At 43.7% G+C, this 15,477-nt stretch overlaps 1 protein-coding gene across 3 annotated transcripts in view; it reads right to left on the bottom strand.

Moving 5' to 3' along the window:
• The window catches only part of LOC109463760 (deleted in malignant brain tumors 1 protein-like), a 23,436-nt gene extending 9,167 nt beyond the window's left edge, over positions 1-14,269 (bottom strand). Inside the window, exons 1-21 of one of the 3 annotated variants that reach the window (XM_019760610.1) lie at positions 14,082-14,269; positions 13,001-13,042; positions 11,606-11,825; positions 10,693-10,805; positions 10,418-10,441; positions 9,946-9,975; positions 9,137-9,344; positions 7,824-7,945; positions 7,303-7,392; positions 6,032-6,277; positions 5,527-5,598; positions 5,034-5,244; positions 4,267-4,376; positions 3,810-3,926; positions 3,141-3,458; positions 2,482-2,787; positions 2,047-2,133; positions 1,473-1,781; positions 1,008-1,157; positions 443-681; positions 1-90 (exon numbers count right to left, since the gene is read on the bottom strand). In XM_019760610.1, the coding sequence (XP_019616169.1) occupies positions 1-90; positions 443-681; positions 1,008-1,157; positions 1,473-1,781; positions 2,047-2,133; positions 2,482-2,787; positions 3,141-3,458; positions 3,810-3,926; positions 4,267-4,376; positions 5,034-5,244; positions 5,527-5,598; positions 6,032-6,277; positions 7,303-7,392; positions 7,824-7,945; positions 9,137-9,344; positions 9,946-9,975; positions 10,418-10,441; positions 10,693-10,805; positions 11,606-11,825; positions 13,001-13,042; positions 14,082-14,157 (3,180 nt within the window). In that variant the 5' untranslated portion in view covers positions 14,158-14,269. The remainder of the gene's footprint in view (positions 91-442; positions 682-1,007; positions 1,158-1,472; positions 1,782-2,046; positions 2,134-2,481; positions 2,788-3,140; positions 3,459-3,809; positions 3,927-4,266; positions 4,377-5,033; positions 5,245-5,526; positions 5,599-6,031; positions 6,278-7,302; positions 7,393-7,823; positions 7,946-9,136; positions 9,345-9,945; positions 9,976-10,417; positions 10,442-10,692; positions 10,806-11,605; positions 11,826-13,000; positions 13,043-14,081) is intronic. The other 2 variants (XM_019760611.1, XM_019760612.1) reach the window with 2 other exon arrangements.
• Between the last annotated feature and the right edge of the window lie 1,208 nt (positions 14,270-15,477).

The following is a 15,477-nucleotide window of genomic DNA, read 5'->3' as shown; positions in this document are numbered from 1 at the left end:
ATTTGACTGGCATGATCCACTGTACAGGAGCACGTCATCAATGGCGACGTCTCCTCTCCACCCGATGCCGACCTCCCCTTCAAAAATGATCTAGAAAAAAATCAAACAGCTTGTCAGAATTTTTAACAAAGGGCAAAGAAAGAGCATGCAAACACATATCGAAAACCACAACGAATTAACTGCATGCATTTTTTTTATTCCAACATGTAATCACAAGACGTGGCGACGGCTTTTTAAAACTTATTTTTACGCTGCTACCAACAGGGAGGGCAATACAATACGTGAGGAAAGTCGTGTAAAGTGCCTTTCCCAAGGGCAAAAGACCGGTGGCATGCCAGGGTTCGAACCCTGGACCTCTCTGTTCCAAGACGAACACTCTACCGTCACATGATCCCATCGATACTGCATTTTTTGAGAGTAATCAACGACTTGTTCTCCACACCTGGTCTTGGTTCATGGTCACGTCGATTTTGGTGTCATGCCACATGTTTCCTTGTGACGTATTCCTCATGAAGACGAGATCATTCCCGACCAGGACGCGCAGTGCTCCGATGCTGTCCCCGTACACGTGGTAGGCGAACTGCAGACAGTGCGTCCCGTACGCATCGAAGACCGGGCTCCAAAGGCGAGCAATGTCTCCTCTCTGACGTGGCGAAGACGCCTCGATGTACATGTAGTACCCTGTCGGCGTTAGTCAACGGGATTTATCATTGAAAGATTTAGTGCTATATCTTACAGCGATGCAAATAAAATTATAAATATGAGCCAAATATGACATCTTGAGCATGTTGTCATGTTTGGATTTTGCCGGCGAAGCATTTGAAGCAATAAGTCAGCATTAAAGATAAGTATTATAGATTTTATCTGTGTTAACATGTGTAAAAGAGGATTAAGCTATTTCAGACGTAGAGTGCGTACACACTGTTTTAGGAGCCAATCTACATGTAAGCCAACTTAATTTAAGCACGCCAAACAAAACTGAACGAAACGTTGAAACAGCTACCGACCGTTTCCTGAAGTGTGGTCAAAGCTGGGGCCTGTCTCAGAGGAAGGCGTTCTCCCCGTCCTGCGCCTCCACAGGAAGTCTGCACTGGTGTCGCTGGTGAAGTTACACGTGTTTACGTCAAAGTCACAGGCGATCAAGGTTCGGTCAGGCCCTGCAACAAAAAAAGCAACATGTTCTTTAGTCTTCCATACATCAAGTGGACCATATGTCCATTGATACGTACCAGTGTTTTCTTAACGAACAGCAAAACTGTAAAATGATTTCAGAGACTAGAAGACCGCCAGCGCCCGCAGTTTCCAACACTTCCGTCCATTTAGGGAGCCTGTGTGACCCAGGTAACATAATGACCTTTTCAGAGCTAAGGAAAGATATCGGATGCCATTTTAAATCTACTCTAAAAGTTTTAATCGTGTGCAACAGTTTAATACTTTACACACAAAAGACTAGCACACTCCTTAGACCTTACCCTGGCACTCGACGCCAACGTCCTCATGATGGCCGCAGTTCTCCACCCCCCAGCCTCGGTGCTGACAGAACTGGAGAGACGGCTCTTTGCCGGTACAGGACACGTCGTCCATCCAGATCGGCCCGGTGCCCTGGCCGTAGTGCGCCCCTCCTGACCAGCTGATGAAGTCGACGAAGCCGAGCTCCTGGCAGACCACCCTGGCCTCGTTCGGCCCAAAGAAGTCGTCACAGACGCTTCCCCACGTCCCGTTCACGAAAACCTCGATCCTCCCGTAGTTCGGGCCTCCGTGGACCAGCCTCACGCTGAAACCTGAAAAGAAGACGTGGATGTTAGATGTACCATTGTTACCTTGTTATTACTATAAAGTGTGTCGGCAAAGCTCTGTCAACACTGGACTACCAAAAACGTATACGAATGTGTTCTGGTGTTCAAAATGGTCATCTTAAACTTTTCTCTGTCATAGATTCTGAAAACTCTCTTGAACCTTCTAAGTGATAAGTTTCTAACAAACTTTCCTGTGGCTTTGTCCTAACAAGATTAAACGAAAATAAGCTGCTGTATGCTGTCTACTTACTTGAAAATGTGATGATGCCGTTGGGAGGGAACAAGGTGGTGGGTGGCGGCGTCGTTGTGACCATTTCAGTTGTAGTCATTGGCGCATCTACGAATATGGCACATACCATAGGTTAGTCATGTTTCTGACGGACGTAGTGAATGGTAACATGCAATATCACTTAGCATCCAACTCTACTCTACTCTATTCTATTTTATTGCAGGAGAATTAAGTTTAGGACAATCTTGAATAAGGGTTTGGTGCCAAGATGGATAATGTACTCAATCACCGAATCAGTGATTTTTAGTCAGTAGCATTTTAGTAGCCTGGACTCTAGCCTTGGTAGATTTGGTCCTCTGCCAACGTCGCTACCCCATACCAACGACAGGGAGCGGGAAAAAGCTAACATAGTTGGACTCATGTCAGACTCAAGGTCATGTTTCTTTCTCTACGCACCGCAGATGATGCCGATGTCCTCGCTGTGGTCACAGTTGTGGCTACCCCACTCCCTGATGTCGCACTGGTGAAGAGACGTCTCGTTCCCGACACACTTCACGTCGTCCATCCAGATCGGACCGGTGCCTTGTCCGTAGTGCGCGGTGGGCTGGGAGGCCAGGGCGCCGGTGAACCCGAGCTGTCGGCACGCTACGTTAGCCTCCACCAGCCCGAAGTTGTCGTCGCACACGGTACCCCACTGGCCCGCGTGGTACACCTCCAGTCGGCCGTGGTCGAAATCTCCGTCCGCAAGACGAATCTGAAAGTCTTGAAACAAAAGAAGAATTCCTACGTTAGAAACAGCAATGAAAAGAAGACCGCAGCATGTCCAGAACAAAATATACAAAAACTGGACGATCCACTGCAGTCCCAACAAAAGCTGCTAGAAGTCCCGAATTGGTCTTGTCTTTCCAAGACTTACATACATATAAAATTTCACCACAGGTAAAGATATGGAACTTCTCAGCCTGTCTTGCAAGAGCCTTGACCAATAACGTATGAGACGTAGTCTTGCAAAGACAATTGGCAATATCAATGGAAACCCGTACTCGATCGCGAGCTCGATCGGCCATTAATATTGCGAAACGGTTGCAAAATTGTTTCTCAACGTTGGCCTTCACCTGTACATTCCAGTCCCACGTCTTCCTTGTGTTGACAGTTGTGGATGCCCCATCCTTGGTGAGCGCATTCAGCCAGGTTAGACTCGTCTCCGTTGCAGGCGAGTTCGTCCAACCAGATCGGTCCGTGTCCCTCGTTGAAGTACGCCTCCTCGTAGAAAGCCTCGGCACCGGTGAAGCCGAGCTGCCGACAGATGACGTCAGCGTCCGCCATGTCGAAGCCGTCGTCGCAGATCGACCCCCATTGGCCGTTGTAGAAGACCTCCACGAGACCGGTGTTGTACCCGTTACCGTCCACCAACAGGACGTCGACGTAAGGAACTAAGAACAAGGTTTCCAAACTTAGCATGAAAGTATATCTGTGTTGGGATAATACATTATGAAGAAAAGGCTAAGTACCTCTATACAGTCTAGCCCTTTCTGCATAAGGATTTCCAAATACTTTACTAGTACACAACTGATTACCTAATTAAAAATCAATAATACTGTAATAACTCAAAAGATACCCGCGATGATTTTATGTACGCGGTTTTCGCGACGAACTCATCGCAACTCTGTCTTTTTGCAAACTGCATTTGTTTCAACCACCCCCATCGTCCTACCACGACCTTACATCACTTTACAGTATCTAGATCCACTTATCAAAATTTGCATAAACGCCGGGAAACTTACCAACAGTACCCGACGGCGTGCCTGGCGCAGGACTTGTCAGCGCGAAGTCTATGACGCTGGTGCATGGCTGATAGTTCAGGATCGGGAACGCGGGGTAGATCGTTCCGATGTACATACCTAGGGAAAAATATTGAACTTGAACTGTGTGAAAGTTATAATGGGAGTGAAATAGACCACATATATTAGGGTCCATCACATATCGGGAAGGCCAACCCGCAACCTCAGTCATGTGTCCGTTAGTATCCAAAGTTGTGGTCATCCATCTTGAAGAAGGCAACAGAGACGGCTGAAAATTTTCTTGGTTTGAAAACATGGGGAAATGTATTTAAACTTCATACTTAGACTAAGTTACTATCCATTCATTGATATACGTCTGACTGATATTTTAAGATACACGACACTGCTGTTTAACTGTTAAGTTACCTTCGCAAATAGTGACGGCATTGAAAATACGTACTTCCAAACCCTATCTTCCAACCTCTCCCTGTAATGGAGCTGTCCGAAGTGAAGACGACAGTGACTGTTGATTGAGTGGATTCGAGCGCACAGGTCTCCCTATCACAGTACCTGAAAACATTGACTTATGAATTACTGTAATTCTTGATTTGATAACGGTCACTTAATTATAGCGGTTTTAGCGGTCCATATTCCACCGCTAAAATTTCATGATCGCAACTTTTTGACCACTTCCACCCCCACCCCCCTCTTGCCCCAAGCTCGTTACGGTACGATCGCAATCACGCTTCGTTTCTTGACTACAACATGCACACATCGTACAGTACTACTGGTTCACAGTCCAAAAGTCCCAAATTATACAAGTTTGAGGGAAAATTGTAATGCCTTACATTATAATGAATTGTTGTTGGTAGATATATAAAGCAATGTAATACTAGGTCTCCAGGACCCCAAATGTACAGATTTTGTCGGAAAATGACAAAAAAAAACACATATAAAACAATTTTGAAAGCTTGTGTCAAAAAATGAACAAAACAAAAACGTCTGGGGATATTTACCCACTCTACCTTCATGCAAAATTTCAGTTCATTTGGCTGAAATAGCAGAGTTGAATCCATTTAAAGAAATGTCAGGAGAAGGAGAGGAAGAAACATGAGAGAACACAACGCACCACAACACTGCGTGGTGTGGTGAAGCCATAAATGAATATTGACTTTGCAGAGAAAGTGTCTCCGTAAACATGAATGCAGCCGTGTGGGCCTTGCTTACCTCCCAATTTGGGGACCGTCGAGGCCTCCATCGTAGATGGTGACGTAGTCATAGCCGCACTCCATGCTGGCGTCCTCAAATATCATCCTGAAGCCCCAGTCGTGAGGGTCAATGATGGTCCACACACACACGGCGTTCTTCGGGTAGCCAGTGATGGGGTAACCCGGACTGGCGATGGACCCGGCATCCAGGTACAGCTGTCCTCCGCACTCTGAGGATACAAAAAGAAACAGGCACATGTTTCGTGTAAGACATCACCAAATTGCCGGTGCGCGTCAGTAACATGTCAGTGGTGCTGGTCTGTTCATGAGGTTCAACTTTGTCCTCCAGTGATTACATTTGCGGAAATACAAGGGGTTTTTAACTATTGAAGCATAGTGATAAAATTCTATCCACGTTGCGACTACATTGATATTTCAAGATCATGCTCACATTAAGAGCAAATCGAGCCACGGCACTATATATTATTTCACGGCTATAAGGGCAATGTTACCTGTGAAGTTGCCTGCAGTGTCATTCCACGCAGGGGGCGCCTCGAACACGGGTGCAGGTGTCGTTAACTCGGCTGGTGAAACAATTCACGATATCTTTAAGTTTAATCAAACTCATCACAAATTATAACATCAGATGTGACTATTCTATACATTTCTGATTCATATAACGGGGAGACGTCATTAAAAAGATTCTGAATGAAATTGAAACAGAAAAATGGCTGTAACCCGAATTTGTGTCAAATTTTGAAACAGAAAAATGACTGTAACCCGAATTCGTGTCAAAAAATTGTGTCAGTTGGAAAGGCTACATGATAATAACGTTAATGCCCCGCCTTATCCTCGGTATATGGTAAGATAATTCCTTGTCAGGTGCGATAACCACCGAATAAACCACCGAATGAGCGTAGCGAACGAGGTGGTTTATCTCACCATATACACCTCGGAGCGGGTCATTAACCCTTTATTACATAAAGATCGATACCAAAGACAAGGTCAAGGTCTTACAGCATTCCCTGACGTCGCAGTACTCGATCCTGACGCTAGGGGACGTTGTGTAGCACCAGGGCTTGTAGCCGTTGCCGGGGTTGCGGCAGTAGTTCTCCTCCAGCCCGTACTGCGGGAACCTGTCCGGGCTGTAGACGTGGAAGTGCGGCGTCTGTGAGTCCCACCGCTGGCAGGTGTACCCGTTCTCCGTCACGTTCACTCTGCCGCGGTAGTCAGCGCCAGTTCCGGTGTAGCAGTCAGGTTCCGCTGTGACAAAATATGACATCAAACTGGAATCTCAACAACTAACAAAATTGTGACAGTTTCAGTAAATGTAAAACTTTCATATAATGGTGATGAATCCTATACGAAGGGATGAAAAACATCCGTATTCATGTAGATACGCCGATGAAGGTTAGACATCCAGGTAAACTGAGATACTCAAGCAACTGGATTCTATTAGATTTTGAAAAGTAGCGGACGTTTCAAGTAGAATTCACCACAGTCAATGACGAAAAGTCGCTGATAATAGTTGAAACGTCTGACAGTTTTCAAAATCTAACCAGTTGCTTGAATATCTCAGTTTACCTGAATGTCTAACCTTCATCGACGTGTCTATAAGGATGATTTTCATCCCTTCGTCCTTAAAGTTTAGGATTCATCACCACTATATGAAAGTTTTACATTTCAATATTTTGTTTTGTGTATCCACATCGATGTACATCTTCATACCCCCATAACCACCACCTCCCACCACCACCACCACAATTATACAGGAATTATGGTCACATCCTCCGTGAATAGTTTCATCAGGTTGGTAAGACACTGAGTAAAGAGACTCGTTTTACACAACCAAGTCTTTTATTCAGCCGACGTTTCAGTGACCGTCTGTCACCTTAATCAGGGCAATTCTGACTGGTTCACATTGCATTGCAGCACAGGTGTCGCTGCTACAGATGTAAATACTGTACATTTGGGAATTCATCTGTAGCAGCGACACCTATGCTGCAATGCAATGTTAACCAGTCAGAATTGCCATGAAAAAAAAGGTGACAGACGATCACCGAAACGTTGGCTGAATAAAAGACTTGGTTGTGTAAAACGAATCTCTTTACTCATGGTCACATCCTTCCAAGGATGAAGACCGAAAATTTAGGACCTGTTTACACGGAGGGAAAACCTTTGCGTACGCAATTTTCGTACGAAACTTTCGTACGCCATTTTCGTACGCACGGATTTTGTCGCCGTGTAAACCGGGCATTATACAAGGTAGGACATTAAGCAGTACTGACGTGGTGGTTCGATTTGACAAGCCCTCCCAGGCCACGGGTCGTCGCCGGTATGCTGTGGTGCAGTCTCCTGCAGGTTGGTGTACTTCGAACCTGGAAGATAAGATGACACCATGATGTCTTCCTGTCTTTCTATCTTTTGAGCAACTGGGGAAAATGGCGTAGCAATGGCGCCCTAGAATCTTTACCTACAGAAATGAACCAAACGACTCCAAGGACAGTAAGATACTGTAATTCCTGATTTGTTCACTGTACTGATAAGTTCACTGTTTTCACTGTTGCTTCTGTACAGTGAACTTATCATTACAGTTAACAAATAATTCCTGGACTTTCTTTTTCCTACACCTGTCACCACCGTGAACATATAGTTCCGTGAACATGTCCATTTTTCTCAGACCGTGAAATTTTGCTACCGTGAACATAAAGTGAATTACAGTAGTCGTCGTAGTTGACCCTTACACTGATATATCAATTTTCATTGGTTTGAAAGAGATAAAGAGTCAATTGCAATAGTTAACACTTGCTTTCGTATCCGAGGAACCAGCCCTTGGCGGTGGTGTCGGCATCCGAAGTGAACTCGATGGTCATCGTAGGTCCAGTTGTTGTGATGTTACACGCAAACCTATCGTCCATAGTGCAGGAGTACCTGTAGCAAATATCCACGTATAAATCATCATCATTTGGGAAACCTAGAAAGTTAGAATATCGATAGCACTTGAGGGTTTCATTGAGACACAAACACTCAAGAATCTTTTGAGAAACACTGATGTCCAGACTGTTGTTAGGACTTGACCACATGAAGTTGCAAGCAGATTTGGCACTCCTGGCGACTTTTTATGGAACTACAGGTGTTTGTATCTCCTATGTCAATATTTAGCTCTTTTAACCTGTGGTTAGGTTTTGTCATCGTAATCAGATTCCCCTAGTGACTCTATGGTGAACTATAGGTGTTTGTAACTCGGCAATGGTATGTTAAAATATAGCCGCGGCGACTGTTGCAGGGCTTCTCTTGCTTGCAGTCTTTTACATTAGCCCTAACAACAGCCGCGGAGCGGTGCATTGGGCCATATGAACAAACATGCGATCCACCGTGCCGGAACACTTTGAGACCGAAGTTTGCATTTCCCTAGATTCCTAACAGCCTTACCTAACGTGCCGGTGTGTTTTGCGCGTCAACCGGCCCCTGCGTGAGTCGTACCGGAGGGGGGCCAGTTTTGGCGCATGCGGGGAAGGGCCAGTTTGCATGTCCACGATATTTTTAGTGTTATTATTTTTGAGAATTTTTTTGGGAGGGGGTTTTCCAGCACAAGTCGTGTGTTTCTATGCTGCAGGTTCAAAGGTCAGTGGTTGTTTACATTTAAAGGGCTCTAGCGCTTTAACAGGCAGGAGTCGAAGCCGGGCTTTTTCCAAAAACGGCAACTAGACATGTTTAGCTGTCCAGTGGATGGAATTTTTGGGACCTTGCAATTCTGGTAAGTGTACTTTGAAGCCTGTTTTTGTTCCTTGTTTTGTACAGGATCCAATGGACATATGATCCCCTGCTCCCTCCCCTACCGCTACTATTTGCGATCTCTCCCCATGTGAAACAAAACAGTTGGCCGCCATTTTTGATTGGAATCATCTACCTGCAAATTCGCCGCTACTTTCCTGATAAGCTATTTCTATAGATCAGAAAAGTAGTGGCACATTTGCAAGTAGCTGATTCGGCGCGCTGCTGACCAAGATGGCGACCACTCGGCTTATGAATACATGGGTTGCTAGGGCTAATGTAAAAGACTGCAAGCAACAGAAGCCCTGCAACAGTCGCCGCGGCTAGTTAAAATATTGTCCTTCTTACGTGTGGAATACGCCTTCGTCGTAGATATTCAGGAAGTCAGCATCACACTCCAGGTCGAACGCGATGAACCAGATGTTGAAGCTGGTGCCAAAGGGGTTGATGATCTCCCAGACGCAGTGCAGGTCGTTAGTGTAGTTCTGATAACCGGCAGCGTAGCCCGGGGAGCTGAGGTAACCCTCCGAACTGTAGATCCTAGTGCTGGGACAATCTGTCAGAACAATGGGACAATGTCAATGAAAAATAGATAAAAACCTTTGTTTCACTTGACACTGTAAGGATTCTAGACACTGAACAAGACTATTTCTTGAGAGGGGTGAAGGAAGCCATATACATCAGGGCCCATCACCCTACATTGAACCGCGACGGGGGTCGACATTGTCTACCAGATACCTTTGACCCAGTGTTGACGTCACACTTCAAAGAAGCCACGTCACAAGCTTCACTGGGTCAGTCTACTGAGGAAGACCAGAGTGACTGGTCGAAAGCTCTAGGTGAGAGAATTTTTGTGTGGGATCAAAAGTTTTAACTTTAAACATGTAACTTCCAACACAGATGAACTTTCATGATAAAAAAACCTTTGTTGTACACATTTGTTCCATTAGGCCGAATACAGGTCACAAAACAGAAGAGTCTTGTTTCTTTGCTTTTGACTTAATCCAAGCAACAAGTTGTTAGATGTAATGCAGTTCATAAGATATGCCTTCAGTACAAAAAGTGTAGAAGTAGCGTAGAAGTTGATTTTATACGACATAGTATTATACAATTCAGAGATACTTTTGAGAACTTCTGTTACACGCAGATAAACTTACCATCGGGGCCGTCATCGGGGGGTAGAGTTGCTGTGGAAGAAATTTAAAAATGTCATTGATGTTGCTTTTCATTTATTGAAGATGTTGGTAAAATTTATATGTAAAGAAGTGATAGCCATTCTTTGGATTAGTTTCTCTGGTCGAAGAGAGTCAACATACACCGCTATATCCAATATCAAATAAATCTAACTAAAGCTTATCTTCCATTATAGATATTTATTATAGAACATCTGTTACTTTCTCACATACTATATTCATAATCTGGCGCAACATAGCGTTAATATATGACACAAGAAGTGTCCCATCAATTAGGCCACCATTTAACATCGGAACCGGACATATTTATATATAGTATAGGAGTATATTTGCACTTATTGACTTCGTCGTTTGTTTACCTTTGTGTTAAACTGTAAGCTAAAGCTGAACTTTTCTGTCCAATAGAATTAAATCCTCTGTTAGAGGGCAAACTTACGTGGTGCTCCTTGGTAGAACCTCTCTGGGTGTAACGAAGAAAAAGGACCATGCAAAGTACAAGGGAAGTGATGAGAATCACAACATTATAATAGAAATAAAGATTAAACTTCAGGTACAACTAAATCCAAAACGGAGATCATGAGTTACAAATCGGTCTTGAAAACTAGAAATATAGAAAAGAAACAGGCCTTGTTTACCATAATTCATTCTTCATTACCTAGAATAAGCGTACATATAGCTTTGTAAAAAGAAGGTGTAATGTTGCTAACTTACCGTAGAAGTCCAAATGGAAACCTCTCTCTGTAATGCTGCCATCTGTCTTGAATTTCAGAAGAACTACATTTGAAGTACTGTTGTAGATTGTCGGGGGTCCTGTTCCAGTTATACTGCAGAGATTAGAAGGATCATACTCTGTGACACGCGGAAATCTTCAAATTGATTAATCTATATCGCTACAGGGGTAGGGATGTTGGAAGGACTAAAGGACACTACAGAATAGTATGTGTCATATAGGGATATCCCCTCCCCGTGAACCTCATGTTGTTTCACATATATATATATTATTATACCAATCATATATAAATAACATTAAGTTATGTAGAGCTCCTAAGCATGATAGATCGATCGATTGGTTGGTTGATCGATTGGTCGACCGATTGATTGGTTGATTGGTCGATCGACCGATTGATTGGTGGGTTGATCTACCGATTGATTGATTGGTTGGTTGGTTGGTTGGTTGGTTGGTTGGTTGGTTGGTTGGTTGGTTGGTTGGTTGGTTGGTTGATTGGTCGATTGACCGATTGATTGGTTGGTTGATTGGTCGATCGATTGATTGGTTGATTGATCGCGTGGTTGGTTGGTTGGTTGATCGATTAGTCGATCGATTGATTGGTTGGTTGATCAATTGGTTGGTTGGTTGATCGATTAGTCGATCAATTGGTTGGTTGGTTGATCGATTAGTCGATCGATTGGTTGGTTGGTTGGTTGGTTGGTTGGTTGGTTAATTGATTAGTCGATAGATTGATTGGTTAGTTGGTTGGTTGGTTGGTTGATCGAATGGTCGATCGATTGATTGGTCCGTTGATCGATCGATCGATCGTTTGGTTGGTTGGTTGGTTGGTTGGTTGGTTAGCTGGTTCATTGAATGATTGATTGATTGACGTCTAAAGGTGTTAACATGACGTACGTGGCGATCACAGGTGACGCCAGACTGCCTCCATCGTAGATGAAGAGGAAGTCCCAGCCGTCCTCGATGACGTAATCCTGCAGCACCAGCTGCACGATGGCCCCTTTCGACACGGTGATGTACCACAGGCAGTTGGCGCCGTTGTAGTAGTCGTTGGGGTAGTACGGACTCTCGATCGTGCCGTAGGTCTGGTTCGTAAACGATCCACTGCAGGCGATAGCTGTATAGTCATCCAGTATAAGTCAACAAGGGCGTAACCTTCCCTAGCCTCCTTCGCAGACTTCTGATGCGGCGGCGTTAATTTTGTTTTATCCTCGAGTGACGCGAGTTATGCCACCAAAGGGATTTTGCCGGGGAGAGACGGTTTCCGCGCATCTTGATGTAAATCTGGCAAAATCGCTCGGCGGCAAAACCGTCGCTCGGCGGCATAACTCGCGTCGCTCAAGGCGAGGTCACATTTCCCAACCCGGGGCCCGGCCGGGCAGTCGTATGGAACGCAAATTATGATCTGAGACAGCAAAACACACACAAAAAAAAAGTTTTAAAAAAATTAACCATGAGCAATATTTGTGTATACTCTTAATAATACAAATTGTTTAATTTTTGTTCACGCAAACAACCCGGCCGGGCCCCGGCTTGGAAATGTGACCGTGCTATTACCGAAGAAAAAATTAACGCCACCGCGCATCAAAAGTCTGCGAAGGAGGCTATCCCTTCTCCCTGCTACCAACCCTTTAACCTCAAGCTTTCAAAATAAACATTCACCGCCATTTTTTGCATAGTCATACGTCTGTCATATCACCCAGCTATACAAATATGGTTTCAGAAGGCAGGATGAAGGTTAATTAAATGCACAATTTTGCTAATCTCCAAGCGAATCATCGGGGCAAAGTCGTAACGGTTTCTGACTGGCCCCACTTCTTGATAGCTCTGAGCCACATTTGTACTTAACGAGTGTCGGCAGTTAGACTATCTTCGGCGGCTAGACTATGAGATCTTGGGGAACGATCTGCTTGGAGATAAGCAATCCTGCTTTATACCTTCTTCATCTTTTTTTTTATGTGACCGTTGTTCGAGACAATACATAGTTTTATATTCCAGATATAGCATATATTTGATACAAGAAGTGTTTTTTGGCCAAACATGATATGAGAGCCGCAGTAAAACTATCAAACCCCAATACAACCAAGAAACACAGAAATCCCGAAATTAATATTGCAATATCTAAGATCAATTATTTAGCCTGATTGCTAAGATCTTATACTGGATCAGTATATTATCTGTAAACTGTATGTGCCTTGGAAAGGTGTAAGGTGTAATTCAGTGTAGCTGATCATGACTCTCCTCATTACAAATAAACCATTATGTAGCAAACCAAGAAAAGTGAGATCTTACGGGCCGCTTGTCGCTCAGCCCTCTCATGTTGAACAGGTTTCTCTGGAAAAATACAACAAACAAACCATCAGACTCTTTATATCCCAGTCACAATAGTTTTACGATCGTCGTAAGATTGTCGTGATTTTGTTGTTGTGTGCACGGAAAAGACTGTTCTAGATTCTTGTCGACGTTGTTCTGTACAGCCTGCTAGAAAATTCTACAACATCAAAATCGTACGACGACCATCGAATATCGAATGAATATAGCACAATGCAGTACCTGTATTAGTTATTTAGTAATACGCCAAATGATATAGTTCTTTTTTTATATTCCAACATCTAATCACAAGACGTGGTGACGGCACACTCAATTTTTTTCAACTAATATCAATGCCGTCACCAGCTTAGGGGACAGAACAATACTCATTTTCACCTGAGCGAAGTGGGGAAAGTTGTGTAAAGTGCCTTTCCCAAGGGCAGAAGATCGGTAGCATGTAAGGACTCGAACCTGGGACCTCTTGGTTCTGAGTCGAGCACTCTGCCGCTACGCCACACGACCCCACACAAATGATATAGTTGTTGCGCAACTATGTCTAACCCTAGGCTTATACTGTCAGAATTAGCTCGTACCACATGTTATTTCACACGTCCGCATACATGTATGCATATGGCGTTTTATAACCGGTAATGCAGAAGTGCCGTTTTCTGAAACGATCACACAGAAATGTTACTAGCCAAATTTACACATATATACTATTTTATCGAGAACATCATTCTTTTTCTAAGACATATAATTTTAAGTACTGACCGATAACTATATGCCATATGGTGAATATTTAAATGTGACCAAACGTGTAAAAACATATATAATTCCGCCAAACATAATTCAACCAGTTCACATATATCCATCGCACCCAAAAATGGTACCTCTAAAGAGGTCTCAAATGCGGCATCCCCTAGTATACTGCATTCCTAGAAATCTAACTGTACGTAGTATAACTGCCTGGGGGCATTGAACTAGAGATCTCTTAAACACACAAAGTTATGGGTACATGTAACCCAGGGAATGAATATAATGATGTAATGTTAATGGTATTTACCTTGTTTGGACGCTGCTAGTGCCCCGCCGACAGCGAGTACCATCAGCCACAACGGAGCCATCGCTACTTGTTGCATTGACAGGAACAAATCCTAGCTCTGGCAAGACGTGCGTCTCCAAACTAGAACACGCACAAAAAGGCGCTTCTCAACACCAGGCACGGGCCTGATATGTGCTCGGTTAGCTCGTCTATATCGGTACAGAACAAACACAAACCGGTAAAGACAATGTTTGACAGAGGAAACTCGTGCGTACGTAAACGTCATTTTTAAACAAGATGGGATGCGTAGCTGGGCACGAGGTCACGGATAAAGTGTTTACTTTGGTGTGAAATGACGCGCGGTACACCTGTGTGCGTGGCGACCCTGACGATTTGTTCTATCGTTCAAGGACCTAGCCTCCTGTGTAGGAGGTGCAATTTTCCGTCTCGTAAACGGTCGATGCCATTTGAAACGGTCGATGCCATTTCGCTGAATGGTCGATGCCATATCCGAGCGTACCATAACTTTTGTGCGGTCCAAAAACGAATAAAAAGTAAAATATACCATAAAAAAGCAGTATTCTAATTGCAAATGCAAGGGAGGGTCATGTAGAATTGTAAATAAGCAAAAAAAAAGCACAAACTCGGATTCGAACTCGGGTCCAAAAGTGTAGCTCTAAAACCCTAACCTCTACGCCACAAACATCACAGTATGGATTGACCGTGCTGATACACTTAAAGTTGGCCATTATGCGATATGACATCGACCGTTTGAAAAAGCGACGACCGTTTACGAGACGGAAATTAGCGTAGGATGCGCCGCAGGGTACAAAACTTCGCTGGGCGTCGGTTGGTTGTATATATGTAGGATAGCCCGCGATTAAATTATAATAATAACCTTTAGGGTACATTCATGCCCTAACGGGCAGAGTACAGGTGATGAAAAGGTAATATACATGTTTGTAGTACAAACAGTTGTAAAACTACACTAATACAGAGGTTCGGATTCTTCTCGTTTCTTTGTGATGTTAAAAATATAATTTGAAATGGGTTTGTTTAATACAGGATTATCAGAGCTCATAAGAAAGATAATTTTTTCAATATTAGTCAGGTATTTTATTTATTTTTTTTTATTTATTCTTTAATTCAGGCCCCTGGCCCATATCACATTGCGAACAGACAGACAAAAATAAATGGAGGCGTTGTAACAAACACAATAAATAATACCACGATAATCTAGCTGAACCTAAAGAAACTACTTAAAAACTAGGTTAATGTAATGCCTCCAGAATGAGCTGAGGTAGTAGCCGTCAGAAAGAACTAGCGTAGAGATGATCGTATTGTCACTATGAAGTAGCCGAGTGACAAAAGAATACAATTGTTTCCTTCGTCTAGCGTCAAAAGTGTCGATTCCGAG

This window comes from Branchiostoma belcheri, unplaced genomic scaffold (genome assembly GCF_001625305.1).
Source record: "Branchiostoma belcheri isolate BF01 breed outbred unplaced genomic scaffold, Haploidv18h27 scaffold13, whole genome shotgun sequence".
Taxonomy (NCBI): domain Eukaryota; kingdom Metazoa; phylum Chordata; class Leptocardii; order Amphioxiformes; family Branchiostomatidae; genus Branchiostoma; species Branchiostoma belcheri.
This window is presented reverse-complemented; position numbering and strand designations above follow the sequence as displayed.